The sequence below is a fragment of the Drosophila eugracilis genome, unplaced genomic scaffold, assembly GCF_018153835.1.
Source record: "Drosophila eugracilis isolate 14026-0451.02 unplaced genomic scaffold, ASM1815383v1 contig_2161, whole genome shotgun sequence".
Taxonomy (NCBI): domain Eukaryota; kingdom Metazoa; phylum Arthropoda; class Insecta; order Diptera; family Drosophilidae; genus Drosophila; species Drosophila eugracilis.
The window spans coordinates 733,798-761,303 of NW_024573046.1; the positions used below are offsets into that span (position 1 = coordinate 733,798).

General features: G+C 39.0%; 1 protein-coding gene across 2 annotated transcripts; it reads right to left on the minus strand.

Moving 5' to 3' along the window:
- Positions 1-2,537: 2,537 nt before the first annotated feature.
- On the minus strand, positions 2,538-24,315 carry LOC108118155 (irregular chiasm C-roughest protein). Of its 2 annotated transcripts, none has more exons than XM_017230715.2 (8): positions 24,062-24,315; positions 15,737-15,821; positions 6,471-6,969; positions 6,156-6,356; positions 5,098-5,328; positions 4,702-4,804; positions 3,485-4,033; positions 2,538-3,311 (listed from the first exon to the last, which is right to left on the minus strand). In XM_017230715.2, the coding sequence occupies exons 3-8, from the start codon at positions 6,963-6,965 to the stop codon at positions 2,575-2,577; spliced, it is 2,316 nt and encodes a 771-aa protein (XP_017086204.1). In that variant the 5' UTR covers positions 6,966-6,969; positions 15,737-15,821; positions 24,062-24,315; the 3' UTR covers positions 2,538-2,574. The 2 variants fall into 2 exon arrangements, with proteins under 2 accessions (XP_017086204.1, XP_017086203.1); XM_017230714.2 differs by having other exon boundaries at positions 23,857-24,315.
- Positions 24,316-27,506: the final 3,191 nt, after the last annotated feature.

Consider the following 27,506-nt stretch of genomic DNA (forward strand, 5'->3'; position numbering starts at 1 on the left):
TTAATGGGCGTCGTGCGCGACTTTGTTGCCCACAGCCGCAGAATTTCTTGCGGCCAACACTTGCCTCACGGGGCAGCGAAAAAGGGTCCTGAAAATGGTGAAAGGCGGAGGTGGAGGAGATGGCAGGAAAGGGGTCAGAGGGGTCAGGGGTCAGAGGCCAGCGGGTGGATTGGTGGGCGCTTGAGCCACCCTTACGCACTCTCATTAAGCATTTTTAGTCAAGCTTAGCGAGCCGTTTGTTTGCACTGTCAACTTCACAACTCTGGTCAATTGCACTGAGCAAAAACAAAAGGACACAACGAGCCGACACGTAGTAGAAAAAATGATGCCGTACTTACTCAGGGTACTTTACCAAATAAAATTATCATTCCTGAAATCGAGAAATTTCAGGAATTATAAATCGAAATTACAAAAAATCAATATCAAAACTAATACATTTAAACGTATCGATATTATCGATAGCAATTTCTTAAAATTTCCCAACTTTTATTTTTGTTGGTGAATTTTTCACCAGCAGGTAATTCACCGAAATATACCAACCTCTTGCCAAAGTAACTCCCCCGCTGAAAGACTAAAACTAGCCCAAATCGCAGACGATTTCTTGCAGTGTAGCAACTCCGACAACTCCGAGGCGACTTGCCATAAATTAACACACATGACTGGCGGTGGCGGTGGTGGTGCAAGTGGTGGTGCCAGTGGTGGAACATTTTCATTTCACTTTTGTTTGTTTGATTTTTGGCTTTTTGCAGCTAGCTGACAGTTGGTCCTTCCGACCTGGGCAAATTAAAAATGTTTTTCACCCACACCCCTTGCAGCAGTGTATTTGTCTTTTGCCTTTTGATGTCCAACTCCCAATTCGCCATCCTCCACTCCGCTCCGCACCGCTTCTCATCTCTTCTTCTTCTTCTTCTTCTTCTTCTTGTTTCTCAATAAATTTTTATTCAGTTTTTTTTTTTTCGTGTTTAACTTTCTGTGTTGTGTGTGTGTGTGTGTTTTATGCTGCTTATTTGCTTTTATCATTTGCATTTTGTAAACAAAAAACATTTGTTCGTTCCGCGCTTAATTGGCGACACTAATAAAATACCCACAGCTAATAAGTATAGCAAAAAAAGAGAGAGTAATGTTTAGTTTTCTGGGATTCCTTAGATGAAATACGCTCGCTTATCAAAATATAATGCTTAGGGCTATGAAAAAAAATGCATGTATATATATATATATATATGTATGTATGTATATATGTCTAGGGCTAGGTCTAGATTTTAAATATGCATGTGTATCTTTAGTTAGGCTAGAACTAGGATAATTAGACCGTTATACACTTAGAAGTACACTTAGCACAATTGAACTGACGAATTGAAAACGTTTACGCGCTCTCCTTTATATTTTTTTTTTTTGTTTTTTGTTTTCTCTGCTTGTATGTATATACTTTTCTTTTCCATGGGCGTTTTGAGATGTATGGGCGTGTCATAAGTTAAGGCGACTGTCAAGATCTAGCTTCTATATTTATTTAACGCATCTAACGCACTATCGACATCTAAGTTATAGCTTAGCGTTGCGAAAAAATGCTACATAATTCAGAATTCAGATGAAGTTAATCGGGGATGGTAACGGTCGGATGTCCTTCCCTTCCATCCCACCAACTTAAATACTATCAGGTACTTTGGCATTTCGTTTGCTTACTCGCTATTCATTCAACTGAATGTCTTTATGCTTGTATATAGATTCTTTAACGTTTACCATATACTATATCTGTGTATACATAATTGAATTCTTTTGTTTTCATTTCTATATTTTTTTTTTGTGGGTTTTTCGGGGGCAGTCAGATGAAAGTTTTTTAACTAATAGATTGCAAGAACGGAAAAACTCGAAAGGTTTGAAGAAGCATTGAAGGCTTTATAGAAAGGCCAAGATAAATATAAAAAGGTAATATTTCCTAAAAAAAAAATGTCCTTAAAAGATTGAAAAGTGGAAAAATTAAATGATCCTTGAGAACATGTTCAACATTGTTCTCGTGTATTTGAAGTTTTCCACAAAAAGGCCCCCAGAAAACCCATTATTGTTAACTGGAGGTTAAATCCCCAATCAGTTAACCATTATATTAAGGCGTTTTTTCAACAAGCAGTAAAACTCTCTAATCTTCCTATTTTTTGTTGTTTTTTTTTTGTTCTGTAAATGCTTAACTCTCATTCTTTGAAGCTTAGTCTCTCTCTAGATCGAACTGGGGATTAGCCTACAATAAGACCTTAATCTAAGAACACAAATACATACAAAAAAAAAAAAAAAATAGAAATAACCTAGACCTAAGGGCTAAAGAAATGATGATGCTATAGCTCTGCTTACGATTACGCTTATATAATCAGATGTGTGTGAGCTAAGTGCCTAAACCTAAGCAATTCGAATTTTTGGTAGCTGAAAAAACACACCACCAACAATGATATTCCTCTAAAGCAATCGCCGGGGCCTCGGTTCCATTTGAGATCAGTCTTAGCGTGGCTCAGTGGGTCATCGTTAATGTTGGCGGTGGTTGATGGATTGTGGTGCTGCTGCTGCTGCTGCTGCTGCTGCTGATCCACCTTAGACGGCAGTGGGTGGAGGCAGCAGCGATGAGTTGGAGGACCTTAGATAGGGATTGCCATAGATGGCGCTATAGCGAGGATCCACACTCAGGGCCATCGAACTGGGCACCACCACATGAGTGGTGGTTGTGGTGGCCGCTGTAGTGCTCTGGTTGCTGCAGCTGCCATTTGGCGATGAGCTAACCACCGAGGCGGTGGTCGACTGGAGACTAGGCAGTCCATTGTCCTGGCGAATCTCACGTGATCCAATAATACTGCCAGTCAAGCTGCCGCCACTGCTGTTGGTCAGAAAGGTCATCGGCAGAGTTGTCGTTTGTGGATTGGAGCCTTGATGGTGGTGCTGGTGGTGGCTCTGATGACTCTGCTGCTGCTGCTGCAATTGCAATTGGTTTTGGTGGTTGTTCTGTAGTATGGTTGAACTGCCATTGGATTTCGTGGAACAGGTGGTCAGATATTGAGGGGGCGGACTATAGTGTGTACTATAATCGCCGTATGGTACATAGCCACCCGATATGTCCACCTTAAGATCGCTATAGTTCGAGGTCCGATCGCCGGGCTCCAGTTTGCAGCTAACTCCACCATTTTTCGTGATCTGATGCTCGCTAATCACATCCGCAGGCGGCAGCTTTGTACGCTTCTTGCACTTGATGTAGACCACTACAAGGATGGTCAGCACCAGCAGGAATGCAACCACCGAAATGCCACCCACAATTGTCATCAGCAATGAAACGCTCTCTGCGGAAAACACAAGAAAAAAGGCGAAAAATGTGGGTTAAATATTGAACAAGAAACAAAGATATCCAATAAAAAAAAAACAGTGTAAAAATTATTCTAAAAATCGTGAATAAAATTTATAGTCCCTGATAAATATAATGATGTAATAACTTATTTAATTTAGGAAGACTTACTTTTAGCTTGCAGCTGAATCTCGGCGACATCGTTGCCATAGTCATTGACCACCGTGCAGTTGTATTTGCCATAGTGATAGGCCTGGCTATCCCTGATGATCAGTGTACTTTTGACGCCACCGGGAACTGCATCAACCAGAATTGAATAGTCGTGTCCCGATTCCGAGCTAATCTCCTGACCATTAAAGGTCCACGAGACGTGACGAGCACGTGGAACACTGCTGGCAAAACACTCAATTCTGGCCGTATCGCCCACCAATCCGTATTGAGTCCTCTGGGAACTGATTGACGGTGAACCCTTTAGATAAACATATGCATCCGCTGATATCTCGGCATATCCGGGAACATTGGCCTTGCAGTAATACCTGCCAGCTGTCTCATTGCTCACACTAAATGTAAGATTTGTGCTGGTACCAACCACTCGATCGCTGGGATGTTGAATCCACACGATCTCTGGCTGGGGATTGCTGTCCACCTCGCAGGTCAGGGATACAACACTGCCTACATCCGCCTCCATTGATTGAGGACGCTGACGGAAACTGGGGGCATCTGTAATTAAAATCGGTCAAATAACAATAAATTATTAATAAATATTGAATAATAACAAAAGATAGTTTATAATTGATAATAGGATAGGAAAATAATATTTTGATTTTGCACAAAAATTGTATTTTATTTATCTAAAAAAAAAAAGGTATCCAAAAATGTTTATTAAATTACAGCTCGGCGGTGCTTTAATAAACATTAAAATGAAATGTGAACCTCGACATTATTTGTATAATTTGAGTAAAAAATTCTGTACAAAATGAATTCAGCCTGAGGAATATTGCGAAATATTTTAAATATTTGCCTCCTTTTCTATTTTACTTGAAATTTGTTGGCAATTTTAACCACCAAAAAAATATGACTTTAATTTGATTTTGGCAATAATTTGAATGCCCGAAGCTGTGTGTGTTGTTGACTTATGGAAATTCACAGATGTAGGTGTCAATAATTTACGTATGGTAGATAAATATTTATTTCTTTTGTTTTATATTTATTTCATATTAACGTAAAAACATTGATTTTTTTTTCTATGAAATGCCAGTTGCAGATATATTAGCAAACCCAATTTAATGAAATAATAAGAGTAAACGGTCAAGAAAATACGTTTAGAGTTTCAAGATTTTATGATATAATCTTAAATAAATAAAATCAATAAATTATCTAATACTTACAGCTTATATCAAGGGTTTCACTGTCCTCGCTCTTGCCGACTGAATTCTGCACCTCGCACTTGACAATCGCGTCGTGGAACTTGCGCGTCACATTGCGTATTACCTGAAAAACAAGAGGAGAGAGGGTCGATCCATGAGTTCCAGTTGCTATTAATTGTGGGAACGTTAGGCCTTTCCGGTGGCTATCTAACTGGTTCCAATAATTGCCAACATTATACAACAGCAAAGGCAGCATTTTAATCGCAATAGTTGCTCTAATTATGCGCCAGCCTGCCAAGTGGAATGCGAACCAGTTTTTATTCGAGTGAAAATCTCGGGGGAAAAACTTTAAGGAGTTGAAATAGCGGTGAAGGGGGAAACAGTAGGAGAAGGAGGAAAAGGAGGAGCGCCACTTACCATCTCTGTCTTCTGACCGCCAATGATCGGTTCGTCGTTGATGAACCAGCGGTACCGGACATCGCTGGGATTCGCATCTGCCCGGCACTCCAGTCGCACCTGCGAGTGCTCCACAATCCGGGAACCGGTGCCCAAATGAACAGCACCACCTCCGCCACCAACCAATCCACCATTTGCACCACCCGGCAGAGATCCTATCACATTCACCTTCACCTTGGGCGCATATTTCACCTGAAAAAGAGTAAAAATAATTTAAGATATTAAGAGATAAGATATCTTATTGGTTTTAAATCGCACAATTCCTATGCCCAGCTGAGCTACGAATTTACGTCCAAAGTTCTGGGTGACCAAAGAATGCCCATGCATTGGCCTTAAGTTGGCTCTCATTCAGCTCAATCAGCTGGGGAATCCCGGCACTCCTTGGCCCGACATCTTCGTCAGGGATTTGTCAACGCCATGGACATGTGCCATCACACACCCGCCACCCAACCCGAAAAACCAGGCCAATGACAAGTGGGCTGAGGTCAGGTCTTTGTTGGCGCCTCTTCACTTTCGCACCCCGGACAAAATGAGGGGTTCGAGGGAGGAGAAAGGAGGGCGCCTTTATATCCCGGCATGAATTAGCCCGTCAGTGTCGTCCATGTCCGGCACAAAAGCCCATTCAAAAAATACTATCCCCCCGGCTTGCAGCTGTCCTCGGGAAAGAAGGGAACTTCCGCAGTGCCGCCTAGCATCACGTAAAACTGATAGCAGGCTCTCTCACTCTTTTGCCCCGTTCATACTATAGATAAGGTAACGTCAGCCTGCGGCCGGACAATGCACTAGAAAAAAACCTTTGTCTAAATCGTATGTAGCCTGGATAAGATCTTGAAGAGCAAATTACCAGAAATTGTTAAACTTCTGACTTCCAACAAAAAAAAAAAGGAAAATTTCTAATTCTGATTTAATTCAACAAACTACACACTGAAATTTTCCCCAGTGTATTCATGCAAAACCTGCAATGACCTGTCAGCAGAATGACCATCGGGGGGTCAGCTGCTGACCAGGAGACTACTCACCTCAACACGTATTTTCGCCGTGCGATAGGTGCGGTCCGCTGTATTCTGCGCTTGGCAGCTGAAGTTCGTGTTATGGTGCTCCTTTTTCGGGGTTAGCCGCAGGACGGACTTGGCCGTAAAACGCCGCTGATCGGGCAGCGTTATCACCGTGTACTCAATGTTATCCGTTAGGACATTGCCCAGGCCATCAATCCAGGTAATCTGTGGAATTGGGATAAATGTTAAGTTAAAGTTTAGCATGGATTGTGATTCAAGACAAGATTGGACAGATTTTTGCAATGACTTTTGACGCCAACAAATATTAGACACACTTACCTCAGCAGCTGGCTTTCCACCAATCGAAACGCATTCGATCTCCACCTTGCGATCCTCGGTGGCATAGATAACGTCGCCTTGCGTGATCTTTGGCGCTTCGGGAGGCACAAGAACTGTTAGTCCGGCGAATGTAGACCTTATAGCCGGCTGGGCTTCCGGACCGGGACTAACTTGACACTGATACCGTGCATCATCGTCGAGCATCACTGGGTAAATGTCTAACGAGTAGTCACCCTCCTCATCACTGCCCACCATCGCATATCTTTCGAATCCACTCAGATCTCGGGATGTGCCAAGTCCGAAATCATCCTTGGTCCATTGAAGGGTTCCTTGTTTATTGATCACCCGACAGGGCAATGTGACTCTCGCCCCAACCACTGCTGTTTGATCTTGCGGTTCCATTGCGAAGCGCTGGTTCTGGTAGCTAGTGTAAGGCGACGTCCTGACCATTCCCACAACCATGGCCAGCAAGAGCAGCTGCATCATGTGCAACATGGTGCTGAAAGATATAAAAAGACATCAAAATTCAAATATGTATACATGTATTTTTCATTTCATCATAAACTGTGAATGCAGATTAGCGAGGAATTTAAAAAAAAACTTGAATTAAAACTTTCTATTTTCTTTTTTTTTCTTGTAGATTTAAATTACTCTCCACTACTCTACTACTTCCTACATCGCTTGATAATCCGAAACACCTCCGACGATATAAAGTCCTTCAATTAGCAGTGGTTTTGGGGTGCAACAAAGGCCAGGGGAAAACCGGATTGGATTTTTTGGGAGCCTTGAGCAGGCGCCAATATAATAATGGAGCCACCAAACAAAATTGTCTTTTCTTCTTGTTCACACATGTATCTAGTTGTTTATTTGCTGTGCTTTTTATGCGCTTTGTTTTGCTTTGTTGCGTTTTTTGGCTGGTTTTTTTTATTTTTTATCGCGTTTCGCGTTTTGTTGAACAAATTTTTCGGAGGGGCCACAATTGCCTCAGGGTCTTATTACTTATTATTGTTCGTTTATTGTTCGCTGTTGGCGCGCGTGTTTTTTTTTCTTCTTTTTTTTTTGTACGAGCTTTTGTTTTCTTCTACCAGTACATTTTTATTTTATTTTCATTCGCATTTTATTCGGTTTTATTCATGTTTTCCAAGTGCAGATAGCCGTACGTGAGCCCCGAAAACGAATTACATTCAAATTAGTCAAAGCAGTGGTTTTTGGGTGGTGCAGGGTAGCGCCGTCACAGAAAAAGGCTTAAGCCGCGAGGCAATACCACAGTTTACGATAAAGAGCGCCCATAAACGGGGCAAATGTGTAAAAATCTTGCGAAAATATTCTACAATGTGCCTGGGCAAATATGTAAAGCACATGTAATAAAAAAAACGAAAAACAAGTGAGCAGCATACTTTGCAAGGCAAGAATAAAAATGAAATAAAAATATGAAAAAAAATATATGAAAACAAGAGGAAACGCTGTAGTCGAGTGCATCGACTATAAGATACCCGTTACTGTTTTACACAATTTTAAAATATTCATTTTGGTAGTGGAAATTCACAAGGCGCCACCTAGAAAGCATGTTGAGTAACTGATAGTTCCTGAGATTTCAGCAATTTTAGTTTTTTTGCGATTTGTGGGCGTTAAAGTGGGCGTGGCAGTGGATGCTGTAATAAACTTGCGCTACGTACAGACCTCAAGAATCTTTATGGTTAATCACAACTTTGTATCTCTTATAGTTCCTGAGATCTCAGTGTTCATACGGACAGACGGACATGGCTCATTCGTCTTCGCTATTCATCCTGATCAAGAATATATATATCTTATAGGGTCGGAAACGCTTCCTTCTACCTGTTACATACTTTTCAACGAATCTAGTATATATATCTTTACAAGAGATGGGTTTTAATTGGATAAAAAAATATATTAGGTTGAAATAAACTACAAAATTCTTTAAAAACTCTTCCTATTGTCCATCTTTAGTTGCCAGTTTATTGGTTCTATACCCATTTACTGCCTTATTTTGTACGACTTATAGAAATCACTTGGCTAAATTCTTTCTGGTAACCACTTAATTCCAGCCACCAAGTTTCAATCCCCACTTTCAGCTCGAGTTGCGTTTGAGGAGATTTGCTTAATAAATTGAAGGTACAATATATGAAGCACAATCTCGACTCTTCTAAGTACTAAACTACATTACTCTCCCTTTCCATTTTTCCGCTTTGCCACCATCGCTTCCCAGCACTTTTCCACTTTTCCAGTTCGACGTACAGGTGCCGGCTGCCTAGGAATTTTCTCACGCATTTTTCCCCAGTTGTTGGGTAACAATTTTACTATTTCTGTATATTCTGTTTTGGAGTTTGAGGTTTCTTCTATTTTACTTTTTGGTTTTTCTTGGTTTTTTTTGGTTTGGTTTTGTGGTTTGCTTCCGTCTGTCTAATTTCGTTTTCTTGTAGTTCGTCGCTATTATTTGTTTTTATTGCACTTATACGGAAATTGGCGCCTCAAATTAAACGAAATTATAACAGAAAATGAAATAATAGAAGAGAAGAAATCCATAAAAAAAAATAACCCAAAAAAGATGCAAACGGAGGTAAAAGATTAGCGGGCTTCCGTTCAAAAAAAAAACCAAAAAAAAAAAACGAATTCAAAAAAAGAAAAGACAAAACGGAAGGCTTAGAAATCCGGGAGGCGGGGCTTGAAAATTACTCAAAATTAGAGTTGTATCCGAAAAGCAAAAACCCAAAAAAATCCGAAAATTCACTGGAGGCTGTGGGAGAAACTCCACATGATGGAAATCTCCAAATCATCAGCAAAGACTTCCAGCTGAAGATGATAATACGGCGTTTGCTGAGCTAATTAAACCCGATTTTAGACACGCTCACATGGAGTTTTTTTAGTATTTGAGGCTCTGCCTTTTATGGTCGATAAAGATTCGGTTTCATCTGTTTCATGATTTCGAAGTTTTTTTTGGAAGAAAAGTGTGTCTAAAGAGAGTGTTGATGGCCTGCGTATCGATGGAAGAAATCTAGTTTTTGGTTTTTAAATTACGTTCCTTATTTTCTATTTTAATTTATAGTTTTCCAGACCCTTAATGACTTCTCCAATAGCAATTTTGATCTTGTTTTTTTCCCTTTAAAATTCTTTCACTTTTTGGTTTTTTTAATTTGTTTTCTCCATTTCACTGTCACTGTCTTAATATCCAGGGCATGTCATACATGAAAACTGCTCCGAATCTGCACCCGGAAAACTGTGTGTGTGTGGGTGGGTGAATATGGTTGGTGCTGGAGAAGGAGGTGGAGTGGTTGGCCAACAATACACAATTCACTTCACTCATTGGCCAAGTCCGAGACTTAACAGTAGCAGCTGCCATCTGGTTGGAAAGTGCCTGGGCATCTCGTCTTTCTCCATGGGAAAACTAAAGCTCAAGTGGTGTGTCTCCCCTGGATTTTTAAGCCCCCCCTCTGCCAACTCCTCCACCACCCACCCACCTGCCGAAAAACTTTTGCCAGAGTAAGAAGCAAGGCGAGTGTTCAATATAAATTTTTCAAAGTTATTTGTACCAGGTGGGCCTTTCTTTATTGATTTATGAGAGCCACTTCGACGTGCTTAGAAGGAGCAGCAGCCGTACAAACTTCATGGGCGTCATTGAGGTGGGGAGGGGGTTTGAAAAATCAGACAAGGGGGTTTTCCAAAAGGGGAATAGATAAACCGTAAATGACAAAAGTCTCGAAGGAAGCCGCACATCCGCTGCAGCTTGCATCTAATAACCGAAGCGAACTGGCGATAATAATGCGATCGTGGAAACTGGTTTACGTTTTTATTTTTTTTACACTGGCCAACAGAGAAAGAAGACAAAACAATTAGCGCCGTCAGGAATGCTTAAGTGGTTTACAGAAATCATACAAAATATGATGACTTTCTCAATAAAAATTATGTAAAAATAAAGGATTTTAATGAAAATCTTAAACATGACATAATGAATTGATAATTTGTAAAAATTAGTAGGAAAATTTTAAAATTCTCTTTTAAATTAAAAATTATTAATTAATTAATCTATTAATTAAATTTAATGAAATTTTTCGTAATTTAATTACCAAGCTGTTTATATTCTTTGCCATATTTGTTTCCTTGCAGTTCTCTTTTTTTTATAGACTTTTATGGATACTTTTTTACAAATCAAGTTAACCCTTTTTTTCTTGCTCTGGGCTGACAACTTGATCTCGGGCGTCGTCTTAGCACCTGTTCCCCTGATTCCAGTTGCAACTTGCAACTATAAATATCACAACAGATGCTTGGGCTGTGGCATTAAAGGATGCTGTTCGTTGCTGGATAAGTGCAGCTGCATCTTGTGGTCAACGATGGCCAGGGGCGTCTGCAAAAGGGGCTTTTGTGGTCTCTGGACAGAAAAAAAAAAAAAAGGGGGGCCCGAAAGGCAGCTGCAGAAAGGAAGCCCGATGGTCGGGGAAGCTGCTGCCAACTGGCAAAACTGGCAACTTCCAACATCCAACATCCCAACTGCCGTTTGCCAACTGACTGACAAAACAGGCAACCATCTATACCCATATAGTCTGCATCCACATCCATAGTATCGATTGGATTGGTTTGGATTGGTCTGGCTTGGTTTTGGCTCAGATCGGAGGGCCGGGGAGTTGAGATTTATGTGTGATAAGCGTCGCCTGAAAATAATTACTGTATCTCTGTGTTGCCGGAGCTGCGAAAATTGAAAACTGGAGCGGAAAGCATTCGCAGCGGAAATGTTTTTCTTGCCATCGGAGTTTTCTGTTTGCCAGTGATTGGCAGCGTGGGGTTAAGAGCGAGGGAGACAGACGGGTCCCAGATTGTGGCATCGGCAACGCGGGGGGGTAACTATCTTCACCAATGACGTGCATCTACTGTCAGAATATTTCGACTGATCTCTTTGGATTGCAAGTAAATATGTGAATAAAATCAAAATGCAATGAGCTGCTGTTCCCATTACAGCTTAAAATAATTTACTAACAAAAGCTGATCATTACATTTCTCTATTAAAAGTTTAAATTTCTTTAGTTAAATACTTAATTACACTTAAAGAACAACAAATTCTATACATGTAACTCAGAAAGAAAGAGCTATATGCGCATCTAGTGCCGCATTAAGCAGCTTGAGCGGCAACTTTAGACGTTGTAAAGTAAGTGAATATGTGGCACACATCCTTTGGCTTTCTATTTGCCTGAGTAAGCTGTCCCAGCAGCCTCAAAGTTTCCCAAAAACAAACCGAAAACTCAACTTTAACTGTCAGTTAAAGTGTCGACTGTACTTGAGGATGCCTTCATCTGTCTCTGTCGCACCTATCCCTTTTTCTTTTTCCATCTTTTTCTTTCGCACACACATGCAAGTGCCCTTAGGGACCGGTTAACCCTTTACCAACGAAAAGAAACAGAAAAAAAAAAAAAAAAATAAGGGAACAGGAAGAAAAAAAGATTGTCCAAAAGGAAGGCTACTTAAAGGACTTTTGCTGACAAAATGGAAAAGGCAACAAGCGGAAGGGCAAAAGAGGAAGGAATCGGGGAATTGGGGATAACCGGAAAAGGCATAAAGGATATTGGTCGAGGTCCAGGGTTCAGCAAAGATTAGGACAATTAAAAAAGGGAATGCTTAACAATTAAAATCAATTTGTGCGTATATCTGTGCGGGACCCTCCTCTTCCCCCGCTTCTCTCCTTTCTTTTCTGGCCCTTTCTGTTGACAATTTGTTTGCTCGAACAAATCAACTAAAAGGCAACGGCTAAGTGGCAAAAGGAGAAAGCCAAGGGAAAGTCAAAGGATGATGATGACTGGCCGGGATTCAATTGACCCTCTCCTTCCTGCTGCCATCTCTGATTACGAGACAAATGTGTGTCCTGGGGCAAAATTGGGGCACCAGGATCTGGAATCTGGATCCCATACCCCTTGCCATTGTCAATAAAAAGGCAAACTGGCAAAAAATAAACTTAAATCGCCTATTAATGGGCCATACACCAGAAGTTTTTGGCCAAAGTCAGTCGAACTTAACGGGACAGTAAACGCAAGCTAAAAAGGTCGTCGTTCATCCTTCAAAGCAGGTTCATTCTGATAATTATCAACAGGGTCAGAGAACATGGGGAAACTTTTAGTTAGAAATTAAGTGATTTTTTACAATCAGTGTTGTTGACTCTGGTTGAAAGGTTCGCAGTGTTGACCAATGTAAGTACTGGCAATAATTGAGATCTTGTTATCAACTTGTGTTCCTTATAACGACCAGTGTTGCCTAGCAATAATTCATTTCGAAAACTTTGCCAGTCAGAACTTGTGTCAACAGCGTCTTGGGCAACAATCTCCCTTAGATCAATAAACCTGAAACGAAACTAGTGGCCAGCTCAGATTTCATAACACTAATCGAATCAAGCCGCGACTCCGAGTTGCCTTACTATAATAACAAACTGCAGCTTACCCAGAAGAACGGGTTAAGTTATTCATCAATTCTTCAAGCATCGCGGTTAGAAAAACCTGGCGAAGGGGGTGAAAACTTGTTAGCCGTGTATAATTAAAGCATCTTGGCTCGATCGGACTCTCATTAGCATAATTCTAACATAATTCCTGACATGGCCAGGCATAAAATTATGAATCGAACGGATAGCAGCCGAAACTCCAAATAAAATCATAAGATAGAGATATATACTATATATACGTATATATATATATGTATATAAATATGTATATATAAAGGAGATGGGCTTGGGGAATGGAGCAGATCGAATGAAAGTTGCTTGGCCACATCGAACCAGAATTTCAATCAGTAAATTGAACACCTGAACTTAACTGATTTCGTGGTTGTTGCTGCTGCTGTTGTTTTTTATGCTCTTTTGTGTGTGTGGTTATATTATTTCGATTTTTTTTCTTCTTTTTTTTTCGGCTGACTGGAAAGGGGAGAAGCTGCAAAGAAGCAAAACAAGTTGAAGTCGAGCAGCAGGAAATTAAGCCAGGCCAAGAAAAGACACTGCAACAATGACAAGCCGCCAGCCAGCTGGCTTCGATTTGGGTTTAGTCCGGGGTCTCGATTTTGGTTTGACTTTGGGATTCGAGTTTGGGTTGAGGCTATATGGTTTTCGCTTTTGGTTTTGGGTTCCCCAGCGGCCACTGGCAGCTTCTCCACTTTACGTTTAGCATTTTTTTCAAATTCATGTTTATGGTTTTGTATTACAAGCGATCGAGCCAAGCCGTCCAGCCGTCCAGCCAGTCAAGATTTGTATAACTTTAAGCCTTATTAACATATTTTATGCTCCATTCGAGTTCCATTCCAAGTCCAAGTTCGCCCACACACCGACATTTTTTCATTTCATTTCCAAGCATTTCGTTTTTATTTCTCCCCGTTTCTATTTTTTTTTTTTTCGTGTGGGCCGCCACTTTGACATAGATCGATCCAATCCGAACTCCCAAATAGAAAAATAAACGAAAACCCACCAGAAAAAAGGCCCATGAGATGCGATTGGCAAAGAGTGAAAAATGATTTCGAAAGCGGCACTTGACTAGACAGTATTTGAATAGACGTCAGATGGTAAACGTAGATATTTACTGGGCGACGTAGTTACTGGAGGTATTGGTTAGTTATTGGATTTAAAAAGACGTTGTTTTTTTTTATTGAGACACCATTGAGATATTTACAATACCTTGTTATGGACCAACCAACCCATATACCAAAAAAAAAAAAACACAGCATCTACTTGGGTTCCTTGAGGTTACTTTCTAACATCCAATGACAATTACAACTAGCGCGTTATGCACTTGTTAATATATTTTCCAACTTAACACCATAACACGTTTCATTCAACAAACTGCACAGCAAACCCAGTTCCCATAGGCAATGTTTTCATTTCAAATTATCATCGACAACGACAATTGCCTCCTGCTGACCAAGAAGAAAATCAAAAAAAAAAAAAAAAAAAAAGAAATACTCCGTACAACACTCACCTGACAGCTGTCACTGTTTTTGGGTACCTGTCCCCCTAAAACCCAAAATCCAAACCGAACCCAAAAAAAATAAACAATCTCCGCCTGGCTACCTCATCTCGGGCTTGATTCTTTTGTCCGGCCATCTGTATCCCTCATTTCCTTCTCCCCATGCAGCTAATTGAGTTATATCCCCACCACATGACACTGCAGCCGCGTTGCAGGCCCCGAAATATAAAATAAGAAGAATGAAAAAAAACCTATTTTAAATCGTCCGAAATAAGAAGAAAAAAAAAAGAAGACAGAGACTCCACACAAATACGAATCAATTCAATAAACAAGAGCGGGACCTTTCCCATACAGGTTTTATCCCCCTTCCCTTATTTCCTAAAAAAAACGCCACAAACGTGTTAGAAAAGAGCAGTAATAATGAACATGAAAGGTGCAGAGATACAGATATTTATATAGAGATACAGGTACGATCCACAGATATTGGGCCATTTGCAGATATATATATATACATATCGACGACCCACTGTCAGTTTTTCTTTCGCTGGCTTTTCTATTTGATTGCCTTGTGGTCGACCGTTACAAGAGTGGGTGTGTGGGCGGTATACCCAACTATCTATATAGAAAAACTAGATATATATATATATAGTCAAGCTTCAAGCTTCAAGCTTCGAAGCAAATATAGTAGTGGTAGTAGTGGTGGTGGTGCAACCACTATGAAAACAAAACATATAACGAGAACAACGACAACTTCAACTGGCGACACCTTCGGTCGCTTGTGTCTAACTAAATCCGATTATAACTAATTATTATGGACGCCGAACCCAAACTCAAACCCGAGCTAAAATAAAGGGGGTACATATGGTACATATATATATATATATATATATAGATGTATAGCAAGGAGGTTACGATGGGCCAGAGTTTCCACACTACTGTATTTGCGGGCTTGGCGTGGGCCATTCTTTTTGTATCTCAGTATCTCTGCTCATTGTATTTCGTGGCTTTATTTTATTATTTTCCACTTTTGAGGCTGCGACTTGAGTTGGGTTTTTGGTTATAGCCATTGTGTAATGTCAGTCATGTGTCCATATCAAAGTTGTTTAAACACGTGTAACGTGTATCAAATGCGTCTAAGGAAAGGGAATCTTTATATAGTTCGTAAAGAGGGAAGATTGATAAAAAGTTTCTGGCCTTTATAGATTATAGATAATCTTAATATAACTATGATAAATGCAGTTAATAACTTAATATTTTTACCTAAGTTGGATGTATGATAACTATAAAGTAAATGGTTATGTTATGTTATTGATTTTCATGACTTACCTTCAACTCCTTTACAATGGGAGAAGAACTCAAGTCTCGACTTTCACTTTCTCGCTTTTCTTGTCTTTTCTTTGGGCCTTGAGATCTGCAACACAAAAAAAAGAGAGAAGAAGGGTAAAAACATAAGTAAGATTATTAATTCAATTCTGTTTTTTTTTTCTTGTACTTGGTGCCGGTTCATTTGTTTGGCTCTGTACGTATTAATTGTTGTGGCTAATGGTCTTTTCTGTTGGCCCTAATGTTGTTCGTCTTCATCTTGGCTATAAACACGCACAGGCCGTGTTTGGCAGCGACGTTCTTCCGCATTCATTGCTCTTTTATAGGACACAAAATGTTTATTAGACATTATGTACCCGCAGTTCCCTTTACCATATAATCGTATATATATATACTTTCATTCTGGCCGAAAAACTTGCAGAGAATCACGCATATTTCGCATAAAAAGTCAACAATCGACATTTTTATGCAACGTTCTGTATATGTGTGTGTGTGTGTGTTTGCTCCTTTTCTTTGGCTCTTTGGGACGCCAGTTTTCCCTTATGAGCGAAACAGTCCTTTTCTGCTTAATTTTCTATTATGATCTTTGGTAATTGTTGCAATGAAAATTTATTGCCGGGAAATATTTACAGAGGGTTTGATAGCAGTAGCAATTTATTAATAAAAAGTTCTAGCCCTATTCTATCCTTTAAACAAGGTTAACCAATGCATAAATCTATCGTTTTATTTAATAATTTACTAAATTTATATTGTTTACGGTTCGTAACTAACTAGAGTGAGACCACATTAAATCAAGAATGTTATATTCCCAATATATTTTCGACTGGCATGCAAAGACTCCAAACAAATTGAAAAATTGATGCCTGCATTAGAGGCTATGCAGCTACTTGCAACCCTTTCCCACATACATGCCTTCCCTTACACAGTTCCTGTAAGTGTAACCACAGATAAGGGGGAATTCACATCCCCAAAAAATAACTCCCTTACCCCATCTATGTATATGCCCCCCAGCCCCCCCATCCATGACTCCTTTTTACCCCCTTTTTAGTTTGATAAAGCGACGGACATGATTCATGGAGGGTTCCGTTGGCTATGCTCTCGATTATATCCTTGCATGCCTAAGGTTTTCGGTTTGGCGAGAGGGTGAGGGGGCTTACCCCCTTTTTTCATGGGCGGAGGTACACAAACACAGACAGAACATGCAATACAATACAAATAAATACACAAAAAAATGAAAAAGTACAAAACGTGTGTGGCACGAAAGCCGAATCAGGCGATTGTCTCTGAGTTGTTTTTTTTATATTTTTCTGTTTTTTTTTATATTTTTTTCCCCCGGCAAGGGGGAGGAAGAGGGCTGTGTTCTGGCTTTGAACGCACTTCAGGGCTCCGGGACATTCAGACAGGACAGCTGGAACGGAGCTGAATGTGGCAACAAGCGTTAAGTGGTTGCCTGTTTGTCGCTTGTGTACTTGGAAATGCTTAACAAATTCAGCAGCGTGGATAAAAAAAAAAAAAATGAAAATAAACAGGGGGAATATCGAGAAATCCAGCTGTGGGGGGTATTATGGGGGCGGAGGCGAATAATAAAAAAAAAAGCAAACACCAAATAAAAAAAAAACACCCCGTCAGCTGTTTCTCCATAGACCAAAGTCAGCTGCTAATCCGCGGCGGGAGTGTCCTATGACTATGATGACTCACAGTTTGATGGGGTGACTGCGATTCCTTAATTTTGGTGGTTGTCCACCAAAAAAAAAAAAAAAAAAACACCCAAAAATAAAATCGAAACTTAAAGTAGAACAACCGAGGGGGTGGTTACATAATGACTCATAGTCCCAAAACAAATGAATTATTTATTAGAAGACATGCTAGAGTATCCTTTTTTTCTCCCTTCTTACAAAGCTTCTAATTTATGTGTTAGTGGTGAAAGTTTAGAGAAAAGTAAAGTCTGGGAGACTTTTGGTTATTTTTATATCTTCCTAATGTATTTTAGAAACTATTAAATTAACATTTTAGTTTATGAACTATTTCCTATTTCTCCGTGTGCATTATTAAAAGTTTTTCCAAATTCTTTCCCCTTCCCTGGAGAAACTTTTCCGTCTTTCCCCCTTTGCATTAAATAGTTAATTTCAACCACTTTCTGCTCGCCGCCGCCCATTTTAATTGTAATTCGAAGAGACTTGACTAAGAGGAGGAATATTCCCTGTGACTAGATGATTTTCCCAAGATCTCGACAAAAGTCCGCTCCCATTTCTTGACCATCATCCTGCTATCATCGCCCTGGCATTTTCATCTCGTAGACCACAAGTATTTCCATACATGCTAGTTGGCCCTAGGAGAAGCAGTAGAAGTAGAAGTAGAACCCCAACCTTTAGAGTCTTGTCCAAAGTTTTTGGGCTTATCTAAATGCCATTTTATTCCAGGCTGCTTTCTTGGCTTGTTCTTGTTTATCTTGCAGATACATCTGCGAATCTGCAAGGATGGGAACATTCTGCGGTCAGAAGTTGTCAGTTGATAAAAATGCCCGAGCAGAGAGTCAACGATAGCCCGAAATCCACTTTGGGTAAATGTAAATATTAAATTTGCGCATAAAAATAATACGGCAAGAAAGGAGATAGAGATAGAGATAGAGATAGAGATTGCTAAACCAATCCAAGCCAAGCTCTGGCAAACTAAAGTGAATTCACAAAGGAAAAAGGAGAACCATAAAAAGCTGACTGCGGCAGGACTATGAAGTGCCAGTGGAGGCTAAGGTCCTGGTCTCGAATTCTCAATTGACGCGCCACGTCCTCGAAGGCAAAAAAAAAAGATACATATATCCAGATACAGATACGGATTGAAAGAGGGGCAAGGGCAAAGGCAAAGGCAAACGCAAAGGAATGGGGTAAAGGAATGAGAATGAGAATGGGAAGAGAGCCGTCGAGGACGACTCCATAATAATTTTATGCGCTTCCAAAAAACTTCCGTTCAGTCATTGCGTTGTGTTTCCGCCCAAAAGTCGGAGACGAAGACATCGCACATGGTTACTTCTCCTCCATTTGAGATGGCAGCGTGAGTTGTGGGACATAAATCTAAATAATAGTCTGGCAAAATATTATAGACCCTTAAAAATTATATGCCAATCTAAGATTAATCTTATTTCAATTCAAAAAATGTTCATAATGTAATCTAACCTTATCTAATTCTAATTCTTCTCAAAAATATTCGCTATAAAGAAAATGAGTGATTTTAAATTATAGTTAATCAATTTTGTAGATATAGATTCAACACGCTTACATCTCTAGATATTTTTGACGTTGTCGACCAAATTGCCATAGAAATTTCGTAAGTTCTTGTACGCTTTTTTTTATATATTTCTTTTTTTTTTTTTTTTTTCTACTGCTTTGCTTTTTCTTTATGGTTCCCGTTAGCCGGCTGCCTGGCTTGATTTTTCCCCTTCCTCGGTTCGGGTTTTGGGTGGGTTTCTTAGGTGGTTCTCTGAGTGCTGGCTGAATGAATGAGCCGGCGAGCGAGCGAGCGAATGAATGAATGAATGAATGAATGAATGTTCAACTGTCACTTCCGTCAGACGGGCCAAGCGGAGTCAGGCCAAGAAAAGAAGGAAACCAGCACCACCCCCCTACACGTCGACAGGGTGCTGCTGTGGATGGGTAAATGGGGGCGACATCGCGTCAACATTGTTGGGGGAAAAATGCGGGGGCCAAACGAGTAATGACATATTCAAACGCAGCGCGAACTTGACGACGCCCCAAAGGAGTGAAGATGTTCTACACCAAGAAGACGCTTAGTGCGGAAAAATCTGAGGGAAAACTGAAGAAGAAATGTGCACAAGAAGCGTTGCCAGACATTCTGACAAAGCTGGCGACAAGGACGTACACTTGTAATAACACGAAAAGGATATTGTAAAACATTTTCATAAGTTCTCTTATTTTCTGAGCGCGTTTTTCTTCCAGCTCGCGTCGCGTTCAATTGCTGATGTAAATGCGCCCATAGAGTAGGGAGAAAATATGGGGGTTGTTTTTTTTTTTTTTGGCAAGGACTCAAAGAAAGTACTCTCTCGATTAACTTAATTAGTGCGGCAGATCATAACCAATATGGAAACTAATCCAAATTGGCAAAGATTTTTTGTGGTAAAAATTTAATATAATTTTGAACGTACAACTTTTCAAATTCTTATTTAAGTTTACAGTTTGAACATTTTCCCTTTCAGTTTGTCCTTATTATTATTTAATTTATTCGTATATATTAAGCAAATTCAGCTTGCCTTGACTAGATTTCACCCCAAATGCAATTTAATTAGGCCTGAAATAAAATTGAACTTCCCATTTAAGACACTTTTATTCATCTAAACTCGCCCAGCTTCCGATTTACCTACTCCACCCTCTGAAAACTCCCCCTTTTACTTCTATTTCTTACATTTTTGGGCCATATGGCCATCGACTTCGTCTACTTATTCCAACTATTGTCCGACAATAAGGAAATTTTATGCACATTTGAGTTCGGTCTTTGGCTGTTTTTCCGTTTCTCCGTTATCCCCTCGCTCCCTTTGGAAATCACCCCCTTTCATTTTTAGACTAATTTGATGTTTGTCCCCATTCGAGATACGAATTTCTTGGGTTTTTCTTTTGCCTTTTGGGCTGCTGCCAGCCAACCACCGAAAAGTCAAGGGAATGGAATCACACACATGGCCGCCCGTTTTCCATTTGCACCCCCCACACCAAGGGGGGGGCGATATTTCCCAAATCTCCTGCAATTTTTCCACAAACTTCCCCCCCGCCCATACCTTTTGCTGACTCTTCAAGGCGATGGCACACTTCAGTTTCCCTGCTGCCTTTCCACTTTGGATCCAACTTTTCCCATCAATGACTATTAATTGGCGTTCTCGATGGATGGTGGGTGGTATCAAAGGGGGGAGGGTAACCATGGGCCAACCCCCAAGCCACCCCTCCTGCATGCTTCACTTGCATTAAGGCGGCGCCATTAAAGCTCATCAAAAATGCAGGCCAAAGTGGCGCACTTTAAAAATGCCGCCTCTCATAGATTTTCATTTTCCATTTCCATTTTGCCCCCATCCTCTCCAACCCCCCCTCTCCACCTCTTGACGGAAAGTAGAGTGCTATGTTTTTGGGGTCAGAAAGAGACCCCCCCCACCACCACCACCCTTTCCTAATGATGATGGCTTGACAAATATTTATTGCTTAAGCATTTGAGTGCAAATATTTTAATTAGTCTGGCGACAAGACAACAGATCTGAAGATGGAAATATATAGATGGAAATGGAGCTGGGGATTCGGAATACTGGATTCTGAGTTCTGGATTCTGGTTTCTGGATATACTGGGCACCATTTCTCAACGCTGATGAGGCTTAATGAACTGCAAAGCGGCTCTCAATTGTCTTCAATTAACCAAATTAACCAAGGGATAAATTGTTTGCCTTTCAATGCCCTCGACTGTTTTTCTTCTTTTTCTCTATTTAACGAGGATGGGAAATTAGCAGATCGCAGGCAATAAATATTTCCTTATTTCAAACCAAAAAAAAAAAACAAATAAGATAATTACCTGGAAATCTCCATTAAAGGACATATACATTCTTTAACCCACTGAGAGCCAGAGGGGGGGAAACAGGGGAACGGGGAAAAAAAATGAGTGAAGCAGTCAAATCAGTGAAAACGATATGGAGAAACTGTCAAAAAGCCTGACAGCTTCGCTCTCAAGGTGAGCGCCATAGACGGGACAGCTGGCGGGTTAAAGGGGGTGCCGAACATAATTTGTGGCATGCAAAGAACTAACAAAGCGACAGGCAGGCGTTGGGAAAAAAAAAGTATTCGTATATATATACAAAATCGCAGGGCGAAATTGAAAAGGAAAAATAAGTTTCGACATGCTGACGAGGACGCGTCAAAACGATCCAACAAATGCGGCCAATCGATAATAAAGCAACAAGAAATGCAACAAAAAACAGCATATATATACGGGCCACAACAACAACAACAACAACTTGCGACATGAGCATGTTGCACTTCCTGCCACGCCTACCCACCACCTCCCTGAACACCCCTTTTCACCATCCTTATTTTCCTCCTGTCGATTGTTTCAGACGTTTTTAGCAATTTGCAATGCCAGCAAATTGGGCCAAATTATAAAATCCAAAAACTACACTACATACACTCTCAAAAACTCGAAACGAAAAATATGTATCTGTTTTTAAAATAAAATATTAATGTAATAATCATTGTTGCCAGACACATGTTAAGATCTTTAGATATTACTTATTAATCTTTTAAGATTGACCTAAGTACATTTTAAAATTAATTTAAGTTTAATGTCTTTTTTATAATGGATGGAAAGAAGGTTACAAAAATTGCTTAATTCATATATTTTTCTCTGCGTGTATGGGACATATATCGAACAAGAGGAAACAGCAGCATAAGTAAAAGGTTAGCTTGGCAAAGAAGAAGAAGATTGAAACTTTGCTTGCTTTTTTAATGACAAGGGACAGGTGCGTGAGTCTAAATATACATATATACTTTTCTCTTTGTAGTTGTAGTATATATGTATGTTTATATAAATTTGGATGTGTGCTTTTCAATGTATTGGCAGAAGCTTCTTCTGGGCCTCCAGCTTCTTCAACTCGCATCTGTGTCTTTAACACCGAAGCTGCCAGCTACATTTTCTCGATTCACAGCTGAAGGCAACGGATTTTCGGTTACACAAAGGAAAAATATATATTGAAAATAAAATAAATATAAGTGAATAAATTTATAATAATAATAAAAATGGCTCAATCAATGATTTTATATTTTGTAACTAGAAAAATAGATTTAGTGTCAAGGTTGTAGGTTTTCTATTGTATTTCTCTTTCTTAAAATGTTAATTAAAAAGAATTAAAATGAAACATAAAGTAAAGTAATTTAATTATACAGTTCAAAGATCACATAACCATATGCGAATTTTAAAAAAGAAAAGATAAACTAATTTTTGGATTTCATTTGATATAAAAACTTAAGATTGAATTTTTAAAATCATTGAAATTTATTTTATCATATTTTTTCTTTTCAAAATAAAAACGTTTATAGATCAACAAAATAATTTACAAAATTTAATTTTTGAAGTGCAGGAAAAGATGTTTTTCTTTGAGCATATTTTATCCGCTTTTATTATGTATTTATTTTATTTTTCTTGTAATTTTCAACTCAAATGCTTAGGAATGCTAATCGTTGTCTTGTATGTTACTTTTTGTGATTTCAACTTTTCTATTTGAAATCCGTATCATAAATCATAAATCATGCAAAAGCATGGAAAGAAAAGATCGAATCAGTTAAACAGATCACTTTTTTCTTAAAAAAAAAAGATGCTCTGGAGTGGAATGGTCAGGAGAAGAAGTTAATTAGGTGTCCAAGGTTTGGAGATGATGTATTTTTGTAGAGGGAAAAGTAAAGATCCCATCGGTTAGGTTTTTTACAGTGCTAAAATTATGAAATTTTCAAAAAGCTCAGTAATACACTTTCATTAGCATTTATATTTTCTAATTAAAAATCAATAAACTATACAAGTTTATTATCGTGTACGTTTAATTATTATTTAATTCTTACAGAAATTTATTCCTAACAGGCCAATAATATTATTGGAAATAACTTTTTTACATTAATTGTATAAAAATTAAAATTAGTATAATGAACATAACTTGCAGATCCATAATGGTTTCCTATTCATCAAAGTTTATTTCTGTACAGTAAAAAAACTTGTAATACATATTTTCTAAAGAGAAGTTATTAACTCCTTTGATATATTTTTTGCTACTCTTTTTCCAGACATTTTCTTTCATCAGATCTTTACTTTTTGCCTCGATTTCAACATGGAAAATACATATTTTCCTTGAACAAAAAACACACGAAGACCAACAACACGCTTGTAATCAAAATGCCAAAGTGGCCGAAAGCAACTTTTGTAAGGCCAAAACGGGGCGGGGATTTGGCGGACTGTATTTTATAAACAAAATCAAACCCGAAAAGGTCACAATGAGGGAGCAGCAGCAGTTGCAGTTGTTAGCACTCGAAAAAAAGTGAACCAAAACGAATGCGATTTTTTTTGATTTCTAATATTTTTCTTGAATATTTTTTACTCACACTTTATTTATATATTTTTAACTCGGTCTCCTTAGTCCTATAAATTGTATTTATGTTTTCGAAATATGATTCTCAACAATCTCACAGTCACTAATCCATAATCGTTGTGTGACAATTTGCAGCTTGTTTGGTTTTGTGTGGGCTTTTGTTTTTTATTATTATTTATTAATGTGAACCCTTGGTTTAATCCATTTTTAGCACTCACTTTATCCACTGGTAATCCACACCAAAATTTATTTATTTTTGGCTTGCGATGCACCAAAAAAAAAAAGTAAACTGTATTTGCATTTAATTCGGTTTTGTTTATATTTTTTTTTTGTGTGAGAGTTTTCTGCGATTATACAAATGTTCGTCTTTGGAGTTTGAAAAAGTATCTGAGAGATACCAAGTATCGAAAGTACGGAGTTTTCGCCGCTGCGAAGCGAACGGTACAAGCGAACGGAACGAAGTGCGAGCTCGATCCACAAATCGGACTTCCTTGGCCACGCCGGCTGCCTTCGAACATAACAAAGCGACGCAACATGTTGCACGTGTGTTGCCAGACCTCTTTTGGGAGGTTAACAGCAAGCAACAGGGTTAACAGAGCAGTTCGATGTTGCATGGGGTTTGGATTCATTTAATTTTAAATCATTTTTTCATTTAATACATTATTACTATTGGAAAATTTCTATAAAATCTGTTAAATATAAAAAAAAAGTCTCAAAAACATTTCAACATTATTTTTAAACAAATTTACAACATTTTCTAAATCAAAATTTTGGCTATATTACGATAAAACATTAAACTAATTTGAATATGTTTTTCTTTTTCATTTTCTTATATTTTTAATATAAAGAAATATTTTCATATCATTTATAAATGAAAATAAATTTTAAGGATTTAAAAATTAAATTTTTAATCTAATCTTCTGTGCCTTTGATACCTAAATTTTTTTTCTGTGCTTACAATTTTGGAAACAAGCCCAAGACCCAAGTTCCTCTTTTTCTTCTGACCATCTGCCTATCTTGGCCTCAGCTTAATTGTCCCCTGATTTGCTGTTAGCAGCGCCACCTTCCGCCGAAAGTGTGGACCACCAACTGTTGCCGGAGAAGATAAAAAAAAAAAGAAAGAAACGAGGAAAGATTAAGTAAAATATAAAAGCCTTTAAGAGCTGCAGATTGAGATAAAGTAGGAGAATTGGCCGTCAAGAGGTCAATGCTGTCCAAATGGCAGCTGTTCTCCATCTCTCCTCTTTCTTCGCACCCACAATTCTTCTTGTTTTTTGGTAGAAATCTGCAGTTTGGTTTGTGGAATGCCAAAAGGGCTGCGAAAAGCAACATATGGTGGACTTTAGCCTTTTGGAGAGCAATTTGTAGAAGACTTTAAGGCTTTGATTTGACAAAACGAAGGGAGTCCTATGGGAACCACATTGAACGAAATTTTTTAAATATATTTAGAAGGAAGTACTTTTTTTTTAATAGCTTAGAATAATTCATATTTTCATTTTAAATTCTAAACCTAAACATAGTTGAAATTCTAACGCTGTGGGAGCCATTGATTTGGTGCGACTTGTTAATCAATTGACGGCATGATGCGTTGATTCTGAGATTCTCTATAATTGAATCGATACACAGAATAGTCGAATGATCCATAGGATACAAAGATACTAAGATACTGAGAATGCTGAAGATACCAGCGATGAAGACGATATGTTGGATGGGAAGATTTCGGCACTGGAAACATGCGAAGACCAAAATAAACAAGTTTCTTTTTCGAAGGGGATGGGAGGAGAAAATTTATGGCACGATTGCTGCGAACGCAATTTAAACTACGCGTGTGAGGGAGGCACCGCTGCTGGAAAATCGGAAAATTCAAAGGGGGGGCGAGGTATGAGGAGATGAGGCCGTGATGAAGTGTCGGCGGTTCTCTTCCAATTTTCCACTCTCTCTCTCTCTCTGTCTGTCTTCACGCCTCTTTTTCAGCGTTTTTCTTACTTTTTCCAAGGGGAGATTTTTCCAAGCACCGCTGATTTTCTTCGGTTCCCCAAGTAATTGTCGTGTAATTTATGGCCACCGTATGGGAATATCAATGCATCGCGCTCTAAATTTACACAAAAACGACAGATAAAGCAAGAATGTGGGATAGTTAGGATATTTCCAACTCTACTTGACTTCTATATAGGCATTGGGCCATAGGATGAAAACTGTTTATAAACACCCTAGCTAAAAATAACAAAAAGGCTTTTCCGATAAGGAAAAATCATAGTGAAATACTATAAATTCTATCTACCAGATAACATTTTTGTAGATTTAAACTCTAAATTACTAATTCAAATCGTAAATTTTCATGTTACAAATTTCGTTCTTAAATATTTCAGATATTTCCTTATCACGCAAAGAGTTTATAAAAGTTCTTTTAACTCTTTTTTGGTCTTAAATATTGTTTTTCATATTCAAATTACAATTTTATGGAGTAGCTAAGTCTTATATTTACTTTCCTTTAAGCATTAATTTCTATTCTTAGCACAAATAAATCCCAGAAAGTCTTTAAAATCCCGTTTTAAAGTCAGAATTAATTTCAATAGTATGAAATCAAAATGTGATACCTTCTGCCCTGCCATTTTTCCCTTGATTTTAGTTGACAGTTTTGGCTGCCTCATTATGGTGAGGAAAGGGGGCGGAAAAACGAAAGAAAAACTTTGTGACTGGTGGGGGGGGGGAAACTTGCCATGGCAACTGCAGATGCAGACATTCATTGCCGTTCCCCATTTGGATTTTCAATCATTGTTGCCAAGCAGCTAAATATAAGCACTCAGACGTGTAAGTTACAAGTCCCCAACCCTCAATCCGAAGTCCATATTCCTGTATCCCGTATTCCGTTTTCCGTGTTCCGTTGCCCTCACTCCATCTCACATCTACCATCTCCCAACCCATCTCCCGGACAGCTGTACTTTGGCACGCTTCTCCATTCTCGATTCTCCGGTATTGGTATTCAAGGGCAGGAAGACACCGCCAACCTCCAGAAGCGTCTCGTCCGTCCTCCATCGTCCTTACCCCGGGGAAGAGTCGCAGACTCCTCGAACTATTTTTGAACGTCCGGTCATTTTGTGTTTTTATTTTTTTGCACTGCGCCGTGTTCCCCTGGAAATTCCCGTGTTTTGTGCCTCCTTTTTTTTTCAGGGGCCAACACCATGAAAAATCAGGGGATTATCAAGCTACTCAGAGGTTGATAAGTTTTAAAGTTTTCAAAAATAAAGGATTTGAAAAATGCTATTTGCTATTTGGTTAAGTAAGCCTATGAAAAGTTATCTTATGATTAATACTTTAAATATTTTAAAGGTTTTTTTTTAACAAAACAATTTAATATATCATTAAATTGAAGTTTTAAAAATTTCAATGGGAATCCGATTGATCGAGTTTTCTACATCTAATCCCCCATCTCTGTGCCCCACCACAAGCCCCTCTCCGTACAGAGGCCAACGCCACCGTTTCTTTTTATGTGTGTTTACTGTGAAATTTATTTTTAATTTCAACGACGCGACCTGCTCCCCTTCCTCATCCTAATTTTTATTTTCCCTTTTTTTGCGCCTGGCTGTAAAAAGATGCTGTGGAAAGGGAAAACATTTAAACAGGATGCAGCATTTCCAGGCGTGGTAGCAATGGCTAGGGGCA